Raw genomic sequence first — 12,751 nt, 5'->3', positions numbered from 1 at the left:
AGAATGAACTCAGAGCCCAGGGCCAGCACTGGCCTCAGAGCAGCCTGTCCCTGGAACCTATAGAGCCACCCAGAAGCTGCTTCCAGAACACTCAGCCCACAGATAGTAAGGGGGTGGGAGGAAACTGTCGAGGTCTCTCTGCTCTCCCTGGGTCAGGAACCTGCTTCTTTGTCCATGCTCAGATCCTGGTGGCAGTCTGGGGTCCCCTTATTACCACAATAGAGCAGGGACCCTCCTCACAGCTCCAGGGCAGAGAGGAGTGCTTGTGGTTATCCACAGACCAGAGCACAAGCCAGGAGAAAAAGCAGTATCAAAGGTTCAGTCACCAGGAAAGGAAGAGGAAAGAAACAGAGTTACTCCACTACTCTGAGATTTTCCCAATCTATTTGTCTTTCAAGACTTCAAATAGGGTGCAATTTCCAGTTTTAAAAATAGTGAACTGAATCCATAGGGAGAAACCAATTTTTAATCAATCTTTTTTCTTTACGCAATTAAAACCATTCCTTCTTTTTACAGTCAGATCAAATTGCAAAAAGAAGATCTGAACTTATAGCAGAGAGAGAAAAAAGAAAAAAAACAGAGGTAAGAAAATCACTGGAAATTTCAAATAGAGTCTAATTTGCAATGCTACCAAAAGCCTGGTCACGGTTTATATTTATTTTTTACTATCCTCCCCCACGCCCATACATATAGAGATTAGTATAAAGTAGGTGTTTAGCACCACATGTTGAATTAAATTAAATACTATTACTAAAAATCATTAAAGCCACTTTGAATTTTATTCAGTTACAGGAATAAACAGGATTTTACTTGTTATGCTATTTACTTCTGAATTTTTTGTAATCCTCAAAATCATGAAATTTCTGTGAGTTAGATTTAGCGAGGCCTGCCTATATCACAAATCATTTTGTGATATGCATATTTTAACAAAAATTGAATGCTTATAAAATTTTCATCCAAATAACAAAAATGATTTAAAGTGATAAAATACAACAAAATAATATTCTAAACATATTTAAAATTCATTCTTTAGTCAAGCAGGGATGAAGATGACCTAAGTGAAGAAGAGGCTGAAGAAGAGGAAGAAGATAATATTGAAACTCTTCTAGAAGAAGAGTTCCCAAAAGATGAGGAAGATATGAGCGAGGAAGAAGAACAGGAAGATGCTATTGACAGAATGAAAAGTGAAATAGGAGAAAAGTTTGAAACAGATATAAACAACCTGCAAATGGTTCAGGTTATTGCTTTTCTTTGTGGTTTTCTTTAATTTTTTTACAAAATAATAGTGTTTAAGAATGAATCAAAATGGCAAATAATTTTAGATCAGTTTCATCTTTGTCTGTCAAAGATTCACATTTTAAGCTGTCATTACAGTTTATCAAGTGAATCCAAGGGATTCATGATTTTACCAGTGTGAACACACTCTCCTTGAATTGCAACCCATTTATGACTTAGATATGGATATCTTATGAAAGTCTGCAAGTTGTTATAGATGAAAAAAAAGTATCATCTGTTGGGCCAAACCAACTAGAGTAAGTATAAAAGGTCGGCTTGGAGGCAGATTGTAAATGACTTTAAATGGCAAGTAGAGAAATTTGTATTTTGTACCAGAAGTAATAGAGACCTACTGAAGATTCTTGAGAAGGGGAGTGATGTGCTCAGTACTGTCCTTTAGGAAAATTATTATGGCAACTGTGGGGAAAAGTGGATTTGAGAGAGGAAAACCTGAGAGACCAATTAAGTAAGAGGTTATTATAATAGTCTGAATGAGAAGGACCTAAACTAGAGTGGAAATTGTGAATGGAAAAAAGAAGAAAGGCCTCCATAATCTGACTCCCACATCATCCTAAACTTATTTTACTTTGCAACCCATTCTACATTCTGTTTTTCCAACCACGTATATGGTATACTAGTTGTTTTCTTCTCCCATCTCCATGCTTTTGAATAGGCTAATCATCATACTTAGAATATACTTTCTCCTCACACCTACCTAATGACAACCTTCACTCTCTTCAAAACTAAGCCTGGGTGCCTATATTTGCTTCTCAATTCCTTGAACATACATAGTGGGCATTTTTTTTTGCAAGGCAATGGGGTTAAGTGGCTTGCCCAAGGCCACACGGCTAGGTAATTATTAAGCGTCTGAGACTGGATTTGAACCCAAGTACTCCTGACTCCAGGGCCGGTGCTCTATCCACTGTGTCACCTAGCTGCTCCCATAGTGGGCATTTACAAATAATTGTTGAATTGATTTGAAGGAAAATATTTGCTTTACTAAAGACATTTGCCAGTGTCATAGATAATATCATGTGTAGATTCCAAATGAAAGAAAAATTCTCTAGAGATGGTAAATACTTCTGAATAACAGTAAATTGATTGCATCAATTTTAGGATACACAGGACCTCTTTCATGAAATCCATATTTACTCAAAAGATAATTACCCTCGCAAGCAAACTGAAAAAAATGCAATGGACAAAAAGTACATGTTACCTAGATTATGAAATATATGGGTATGTGTGTGCATATACTTTTATATGTATATATGAGTATATACATAGGGATGTATATGGGTAGACATTGGTGTGTATATATATCTGTGTATAAATATATGTGTGTATATATATATATATATATATATGCACATGTACATGGAAATATATATGGACTTATGGATAAATGCATACAATGTATTCCTAGATCTATATCTAGATAGCCCATTTACTTATTCCATACATATTTCTAGACAGGTTAACAGAAATGGACATTGGACTGGGCCCAAAATTTAGTAGGATGAAGAAAGCAGCTAAATGATAGAATCACAAAATCTCAGAGTTGGAAAGGTTCTCATAGACACCTAGACCAATTCAAACAGGAACAAGTCTTTTCTACAGTATATCTGATAAATGTTAACCTAGGCTTTGCTTTAATACTTCCAGTGAAGGAACAGTTACAAGACTAAAAAGACAATCCTTTCAACTTTTAAATAACTATGATTCTTCTTTATTCCCTTCATCAAATATCTTTTTTACCATCAACTTAGCAATAATTGGTTATAGACATGAAAATATTAATTATAAACGTGAAAAAGAAAGAAGAGAGCATCAATAAGACATTTGAAAATACAGTGCTTAGCACAATATCTGGCATTTCGTAGGCAGTTAACAAATGTTTATTGATTGGCTTTCATTTTATGCAGGTAAAAACATTTTTCTGAGATGGTATCCATAGGTTTCACACATCTGCTAAAGAGGTTTAGGATAAAAAAAAAAATTAAAACCCCCAACTTAAAAGGGGTATGTTCAGTTATCTAGAAAATTCACATACATACTTATTTCCTCCAAACCCTGTATAAATGAGACACCATTGTACTTCTGTTTAGCAGAAAGAAAATTGTCTTTTCTATTTTCAAATCCTTTGATTCTAGTGATGGGCAAACCACTTAACTTGTCTGAAACTCCATTTCCTTATCTATAAAAGGAGGTTAATGGACTTTATGTCTCTTTATCCCTCACTGTTCCATCTACAGATCCCTTTGTAAACTTTAAAAGTATTGTTTATGGGGTGGCTAGGTGACGCAGTGGATAGAGCACCGGTCCTGGAGTCAAGAGTACCCGAGTTCAAATCCAACCTCAGACACTTAATAATTACCTAGCTGTGTGGCCTTGGGCAAGCCACTTAACCCTATTGCCTTGCACAAAACTTTAAAAAAAAGTATTGTTTAAATATCAATTATTATCATCTCTAAAGGAGAACTATTTTTTGAAGTCAACTGAGGATATTGGCTAGCCTCACTATCTAATATGCACCAAAATTATTAAGCACACTTATAAAGAAGGCTAATCAAATTAGTGCATGGGTCACAGGTTTCCTGTAATATATGAAAAAGATGTGTGTGTTTATGAAAAGGTGGTTTAAAATTGTATTACAGATTTGATTTACCTCTTGACTTCCCAGTGATAGTAGCTATGAGAAAACAGTTTAGAAGCAGGGAGGTTAGAATGATAGTAGTAGCTAGCATTAATTAAGTATTTTCAAGTTTGTAAATTATTCTTTTCATTATACTATACCTTCTTAAATAAAGAGAAAGAAAGGAAAGTATCAAACACTGGTTCCACTGTCTTCTCCAAAATCCTGTACCTTGTTAAAAGCATGATCATTCTAATGAAGAGTTATTGTTTTCCTTGATGGAGAATCACAAATAGTACTACTGTATGATAGAAGAAATGTTTAAAAAGGGAAATATTCCACCTTCTTAAGTAGGTTATTCTTTTTAAGAGTCTACATAGTATATCTTCAAAGTGAATGACCATGATACACAATTGTATAATGTTTAATTTTTTAAAATAACAATATTATTGCTTAAACAAAATGTTCAGAATTAGAGCTCTTTAGAAGATGTGATCCCTCACTTTAGAATACTGAAGTCTGTTTTTTTTTCATGTTTTCATTTTAGGATGAATTTGAAAAACTGTTGATTCCATTTATGACCATTATGGGAGGACGGAAGCTTCATATTATACGTTATCAGTTGTATAAGAAACTGTTACCTCTCATGGAAAATCGTGACAGTATCTTTGAGAAATGTTATCCTATATCCTTACCACTTGCTCAGAAAATGCTTAACTTCACCTACAAATATATAAGCACATTTGGTCAATGGGACCCTGTAAAGGTAATTTCATCAAATACATTTGAGAACCATACATGTTGGCTTGCTTAATATATCAAAAATAAATATGATCAAAAATAATGAAGGGGCAACTAGTTGTTACACTGAATAGAGCATCAGTTCTGGAATCAGGAGGATCTGAGTTTAAATCCAGCCTCAGACAATTGGAACTTTTTCCAGCTGTGTGATCTTGGGCAAGTCACTTAACCCCATTGCCCCACAAAATTTAAAAATTAAATTAAAAATAAAAAATAATAATGAAGAGAGGGAGCATAGTAGAATGAATTGTAATTATGTTTGAAGCTAGTTGTACGTGTTTGGCTTATAAATTGGTTGAAGACAATTCCAAAAGAAGAACATGTTCTGAGCAATTGCAACAGCTTCAGAATAAATATTTCCCTTCCCAAGATGACCATTTTGAAAGAACAATTCATGTTGGGGGTGGGGGGGCAGGGGGGAAGTGGTCTATATTTACATTTACAGAGAGCTGGTCTTAGAGTAAGAAAAAAGAATTCAAGTTCTGCTTGTGGTACCAGGGACTAATCACTTACTAAGAAAAAAATGTTACAGATCAGGCACCAACTGCAGTTTTAAAGGAAGTGACCCCATTGGGAGCTTTCCATATGAATAAAATCATAAGTTTGTTTTGTTTTTTAAAATCAATATTGGGGGTGGCTAGGTGGCATAGTGGATAAAGCACCAGCCTTGGAGTCAGGAGTACCTGGGTTCAAATCCGGTCTCAGACACTTAATAATTACCTAGCTGTGTGGCCTTGGGCAAGCCACTTAACCCCATTTGCCTTGCAAAAACCTAAAACAAAAAAAAACCCTAAAACAATAAAAATCAATATTGCATCTTGGGAACACAATAAATGAACAGTTCCACTGACATTAAAATTCTTCACCATTTCTAGTAAGGTTATTGTTTCACTTTTTTTCAAGTTTATTTTCAAGTCTTCCGAAAAGCATTCTGGGAAGTAAAACTGATAATTATATAAGGTGGGATTTGAATTCAGATCTTCTTGAATGCAAATCCACTACCATCTATAGGTGTATCACCCATAAAACTTATCAGATTTTTCTGTGAATGTGTCATTTCTGATGATCAAAGTCATCTTCAAAAAAATGAAAATTTACCACTATCAAATATATTCAAAAGAATGCAATCCTTCTTCCCTCCACCTCAGAGAATCTCTCTTCCTTTAAGATAATGCTCAAGCATTACCTTTTTCCCCAAATCTTTTCCTGATGCCCATGCCCCATGCCCATTCCCTGTCTTCCTGATTACCATGCATTTAACTATCCTGTATTTTATTTATTTATTTTGTATTCTGTGTAAATTTGAAGTCCCTAACCTGCCCATCCCCCACCCCTTGGCAGAAAGCTTATTATTATAGATTATGATTTGTTTTCTTTAAAGTTCAGGGCATTTGTTTTCATCAGTTCACTTTTGTCTTTTGTATTTTTCTCTCTCTTCCCTATTCCTTCATAGTAAGCACTATAATAAATTATAAAATAGTAGTAATAATAAAAGTAAGCTTATTTTAATAACAATAAAAGTCAGCTTGTCTTTAATAATAAGAAGAAAAGTCAGCTTGTCTTTATCTAAAGATAAAAATTTAGACTTCAAATAAACAAGGTTTAAACTCTAAAGGTAAGCAACATCATTTACCAGGCAGTGATGAGGAGAGAGAAGAAGGAGGGAAAATGAAGAATGGATATATTCAATAGGTACCAGTAGCCACAAAACTAGAACACTCAGGCAAACCTCCAATTCTGCCCAGGGAAGTGTTTCTCTTCAGTAGATCAGAAAGCCAGACAAGGTCCTAACTGCTCAGTTATATTCAGGGTAACAGCACCCTTCACTTACAATCAATTCATCACATTAAGCTGAGGATCAATACAAACCTTCTCCTGTCCTCTGAGTTCAGAGCTTCCAATGTTGCTTCTTATTCTAGCTAGTAAAATATATGTCCATTTTATATATTCTCATGTTCTAAGGTAATCCCTAGGGGTGTCTTCCAAAAGGTTTTAAGCACTGATAGTATCACTGGAATACATTTTATAGCTTCCCTTACTTTGCAGAGGATACATTTACTGGATATTTATTCCTTTTTGATGATACTTAAACTGGAAAAAAAACTAAAAAATGCTAAAAGGGAGGGATTTGAAGCACAAGAAGATAAGTAATGTAACTCATATTGGATCATAATTAGAGCAAGAAGGGATCAGCCATACGAAAAACATATACTTCAGTGGTAAGGCACAGTCATTGCTGTTGTTCACTTTAAACTAGGTCATTTACTCCTGCTAGGTCAGATTAAATAATTATGGAGTGAACTAGGCAATCTCTCTGTCTCTGTCTCTGTTTCTTGTAGACCATGTAGCTTCTGTGGTCCTGTATGCTTGGATGCTTGTCATGTTTTTGCATTGGTAAACTTCCCATCAGAAAAGGACAGCTCGTTGCACTCCCCTAGATTTGGATAAAACTCATGATATGTGGGGAGGACATCATCTCATTCCAACCTTTTCATTTTGCAGATGAGGAAAATGAAACCCAAAGAGGCTACATAATTTTCCAGAGATCATTCAGGTTGCAAATAGCATATTGAAATTTTTTGGTCTTCTGACTCCAAATCCAGGGATATTCTTTCATAATACCATAATTATATGTACAATATAGTCATGCCCATGTTGTCAAGTAACCTAGAACTTCTAGCACATAAAGCATCAAAAATTAATCAGTTGTAACAATTCATGTATCTTAGGTTTAGTTGTTGCTGTTTATCTGCTACAACCCTCTGAGATATTTCCCCTTCCATTCTGTGACAGAGGTTAGAGATCTTATCAAATTTGATACAAACTTTCATGATATCCTTGTGTATTAGATGGAGAAATGTAGGTTAAAAGACAGTATAATTAAGTGAACTTAATAGGTTTTTGGCAAGGCAATAGGATTAATTGAATTGCCCAAGGTCACACATATAGGTAATTATTAAGTGTCTGAAGCCGGATTTGACTCAGGTTTTCCTGACTCCAAGGTCGGCATTCTATCCACTGTGCCACCTAGCTGCCCCAGTTGAACTTAATATAGGTACCAAAATCTGGAGACAAGCTGGTTTTTTTCTGCTTTTTCCAAACCTAAAGCAACATTTTTTTTCAGAGACTTAGTTGAATACATAGAAAGGAGTGGTTGGGCAGCTAAGTGGTGCACTAGATAGAGTACTGGCACTGGAGTCAGAAAAACCTTAGTTCAAATACAACTTCAGATACTTGATACCAAGTGTGTGACCTTGGGCAAGTCACTTAACCCAATTTCCGTAAAGAGAGAGAGAGACAGAGAAACAGAGAGAGAGACAGACTCAGGAGAAAATACAGAGAAGGTTGTTGGTGGGGGTTCCCTGTAAGATTAGGAAGGTCTCCTTTATAATTACAATTTCCTGTTCTTTCCTACAGTCACATATAAGAATGTCAACAGAATACAGATTCAGCTCCTACTTTTTGTTGTTGTTGAGTCATTTCAATCATGTCCAACTCTTCATGACCCCATATGGGATTTCTTGGCAAAAATATTGTAGTGGCTTGCCATGTCCTCATTTTTTTTATTTTTTTTTGTTTTGTTTTTGCAAGGCAATGGGGTTAAGTGGCTAGGTAACTATAAGTGTCTGAGTCTGGATTTGAACTCAGGTCCTCCTGATTCTGGGCCAGTGTTCTATCCACCACACCACCTAGCTGACCCCTCTCCAACTCATTTTACAGAAATAGGGTTAAATGACTGTATCTAAGATTGGGTTTGAACTCAGATCCTCCTGACCTCTTCAGAGTCAGTGTTTTTTTTCACTGTGCCAACGAGCTGCCCCTCAACTTCTACTTATTAGTGTTAACTCATTAGTCTTTGGAGAGAGGATGTATCTCAAGAATAATGACAGCTACATTGCCCAAAGTCCCATCTACCTCTTTTCTACCACTTTGCTATTTCTATTTTGAGGGAAAAATCTATACTGTTGCTGATTTCATGGATTATTATGACCAAAAATTTTATTTTTCTGATCCTCTCTGGGCAGCAGAAGACAGATATACACAGACCCTAATTTTAAAGCCTTTCCAATATGTTAGTACTTGATGAAATTCAAGTCTTTGTAGAACACAGTCTCTTGAATGCTTCCATGATGAATGGGAGGAGAGATCAACTGAACTAAAAGTAATATGAAGAGAATTGAAAATTATTGATATTAAATTTTGTGAAAATTGATAATATTGACTGCACATGTCTGGAAGACTGCAGTTCACATCACTTACTGGCTATGTGACTCTGAGCGAGTCATTTAACTGCTTTTTTGCCTCAGTTTCTCCATCCCCCATAAAATAGCATCTCCCAAGATTGTTCTGAGGATCAAATGAGATCATATTTGTAAAGCAATTAGCATAGTACATATGTGCTAATGGCACATAGTTAGCACTATATCAATATTAACTATTTGTTATTTTAAGCTACAGATTCCAAATTAGTGTTAGAAATAACTGAAATTGTTTTGTGTATATTACAGCTCTATGAAGGAGATGCTATTAAACCTTTAGTGAATGCAAATAATCCAACCTATCCTGTGATCCATCGACAATATCTTTATTTTTTATCCAGCAAAGTAAACAGGGATAAGTTTATGAAAAATCCAATCAAATATCTCCGTCAGCCCAAACCAAAATCTGCTGTACCCATTAGGATTGCAGTTGTTGGGCCTCCAAAATCTGGGAAAACTACAGGTGAGTCTTAGCTCCATGCTTTTGCTTTCCAATCATCTGACTTCCTAAAAAAAATCCCCAAAGTTGAAAGTTTTATAAATATTAATTATGGCTACATAGAATTATTTTTTAAACAATTATTAAAAGGATAAGGACTAGTTTTATGATTTCATTAGCATGGGAAAGTCCTCCTACCAATGTAGGTTACTTCCTTTTCTGTATCTTAAAAGTCTGAGAGTGCCTATGAGGGAGAACAGCCTCCAGATGGGAAAAAGACACACACAGAAAAAGAGAGACAGAAAGACAGAGATAAAGAAATAGAGAGAGAGAGACAGACAGACAGACAGACAGACAGACAAAAACAGAGACAGGCAGAGATAGAGAAATAGAGAGACAGAAGTAGAGAAAGACAGAGACAGACAGAGGGAGACTGGAGAGAGGGAGAGACAGAGAAACAGAGGGAGGGGGGAGAGAGACACACACAGAAAGAGACAGACAGAGATAGAAGCAGGCAGAGAGACAGAGAGGGAGAATTTAACAATTGTTTTTAAAATTTGGGGTTCCAAATTCTCTTCCTCCCTAGCTCCTTCATTGAGAAGGTAAGCAATTTGATATTATACATGTGTCATGTCATGTAAAACATATTTCCATATCAATCATATTTTAAAAGGATAAATAGATACATAAAAGAGAAAAAAGAAAGTAAAACAAGTAACCTTCAATTTGTATTCAGACTCCATCAGTTCTTTCTCTAGAGATGGATAGCTTTTTTCATCATAAATACTGCAAAGTTGTCTTGGATTGCTGTAATGCTGAGAATAACTAAGCATTCATAGTTGATCATCTTACGATGTTGCTGATACAGTGTACAATGTTCTTCTGGTTCTACTCATTTCACTTTGCATCAGTTCATGCAACTCTTCCCAGGTTTTTCTGAAAGTATCCTGCTGGTCATTTTTTATAACACAATAGTATTCCATCAGAATCATATATCACAACTTGTTCAGCCATTCTCCAATTGATGGACATTCCCTTAATTTCCAATTCTTGGTACCGGAAAAGAGCTGCCATAAATATTTTTGTTCATGAAGGTCCTTTTCCTTTGTTTTTTTATGTTGTTTTGGATACAGATGTACTCTAGACCTTCTTCATATATTATCTTTATTCTTCATAGTCACAGACTCACAGAGTACCATAACTCTAGCCTTGAAGAGACCTCAGAGATCATTGAGTCAAAAGCCCTTATTTTATAGATGAGAAAACTGAAACTTAACAGACATGTTAAAGGTGGATCTGAACCTATGTCCTTTAACTTCAAATCTATTATTCTTTCTCTTCTTTCACATCAATAGTCCTAAAGCAGATCTTGCATTTTTTGTCTAAAGTCATTAAAATTTAAAGCCATTAAAGGTAATATAATTGAAGCCTTTAGCTACTTTAGGGGCATTTTCAGGGAGGAGAAAGGGACAGTTTTCTCAGGATCCAGGTGTCATTTGGGTGAATCCTGGAATGGGGGGGGAACTACTTTTATTGCCCAGGGTACCACCATTAACCAAAATGTGCTATCTAGGAAATGTTAGTCCAGTAGCACTGTTGAGTATAGAAGAACTGAACAAAATATTTTGAAAACCTTAACCCAGATAATGTGAAAGTTATAAAACTAATTCTAATAGTGAGAGGATTTGAAATGTTTGCCTTCAAAGTATTTCATATGTGTATTATAATTGTATTCCATGTATAATTATAAGCATAAACCATGTAAAAATAATATTATGAAGTTCTCATATATACCATTGCCACATGGAATGTATTTGAAAGGAAAACTAGTTTTTTGACATTTCTGTTCATTATATTGAGTAATAGAAAGATAGACTCAAAGATTGTTCAGTCATTTCAGTCATGATCAACTCTTTGTTATCTCATTTAGGGGTTTTGTGGCAAAGATACTGGAGTACTTTACTGTTTCCTTCTCCAGCCCATTTTGCCGATGAGGAAACTCAGTCAAACAGAATCAGAGGATCTACATTCAAATCTAGGCTTTGCTAGTAAGAATTTGTGTGACTTTGGACATACCATTAAACCCTTAACCTAGGTCTGTTTCCTCATCTATAAAATTAGATGATTATTGCCTTTTCCAACCATATGAACCAAAGGGTAACTAGGAGACCTAGTATGGGTACAGCACTAGCCCTGGAGTCAGGAAGATCTGAATTCAAATTTGGTCTCAGACACGTATTAGCTGTGTGACCCTGGGCAAGTCATTTAACCCTGTTTGTTTCACCTTCTTATCTATAAAATGAACTGGAGAAGGAAATAGCAAACCATTCTAGTATCTTTGGCAAGAAAACCAAAACTGGGATCACAAAGAGTCTAACACTAATGAAACAAATGAACAACTATGAAACAAAGCTATTAACCAGATACATTGTCATAATTATTTTGTGAGCTTTAGTGATGCTAATTTAATGATAAACGTTATAAATTAGCTTTTTCATGTGTTTTTGGTTGTTTCACTTGCTACTAACATTAACCAGGGTTTGAAGCTAAAGAGTAAATGATGATTTTTAAAGGCATTTCAAAATGTCAAGAAAATATGCAATGCATTAAAAAGTTTTTGTGTAATACCCTTTGATCCAGCAATATCACTACTAGGTTTGTATCCCAAAAAGATCACAAAAAAAGGATAAAAAATTCACATGTACAAAAATATTTATAGCAGCTCTTTTCATTGTGGCAAAGAATTGGAAATTAAGGAGATACCCACCATTTGGCTGAACAAATTGTGGTATATGAATGTGATGGAACGCTGTTGTTCTTTAAGAAATCATGAGGGACAGGACTTCAGAATAACCTGGAAAGACTTGCATGAACTAATACTGAGTGAAGTGAGCAGAACCAGAAGAACATAATACACACTAACAACAACTTTGATGATAATAATAATCAGATGGATTTATTCATCTCAGCAGTATAGTAAAGACAATTCTAAAAGACTTGTGATGGAAAATATCATCCATATTCAGGGAAGGAACTGTGGAGTTTATATGTACCAAAGGTTGCTATCTTCAATTTTTAAAAGTTGTCTTCCATATTACTGTGATCCTTCTTTACATGTATAGCTTATATTAGATTGCTTTCTGTCAGGGAGAGGGGGAAAGGAAAGGAGGAAGGGAGAGAAATATAAAACTCAAAATCTTACAAAAAATGATCATTGAAAACTATTGTTGCATGTATATGGAAAAATAAAATATTTTTAAAAATGTTTTTCTATAACAAAACCAATGCAGCCAACATAAATCTCTGATAAAAATTCATTACTCAAATACATTGAGATAATATGAA

At 35.1% G+C, this 12,751-nt stretch overlaps 1 protein-coding gene across 4 annotated transcripts in view; it reads left to right on the top strand.

Moving 5' to 3' along the window:
- The window catches only part of AK9 (adenylate kinase 9), a 142,881-nt gene that overhangs the window by 109,448 nt on the left and 20,682 nt on the right, over positions 1 to 12,751 (top strand). For all 4 annotated transcript variants that reach the window (XM_074187329.1, XM_074187327.1, XM_074187328.1 and 1 more), the window contains 4 exons: positions 517 to 582; positions 1,034 to 1,237; positions 4,455 to 4,673; positions 9,217 to 9,430. In XM_074187329.1, the coding sequence (XP_074043430.1) occupies positions 517 to 582; positions 1,034 to 1,237; positions 4,455 to 4,673; positions 9,217 to 9,430 (703 nt within the window). The remainder of the gene's footprint in view (positions 1 to 516; positions 583 to 1,033; positions 1,238 to 4,454; positions 4,674 to 9,216; positions 9,431 to 12,751) is intronic.

Source organism: Macrotis lagotis, chromosome 5 (assembly GCF_037893015.1).
Source record: "Macrotis lagotis isolate mMagLag1 chromosome 5, bilby.v1.9.chrom.fasta, whole genome shotgun sequence".
Lineage (NCBI taxonomy): Eukaryota > Metazoa > Chordata > Mammalia > Peramelemorphia > Peramelidae > Macrotis > Macrotis lagotis.
Note: the sequence above shows the minus strand (reverse complement) of the source record. Positions and strands in the feature narration are given on the sequence as shown.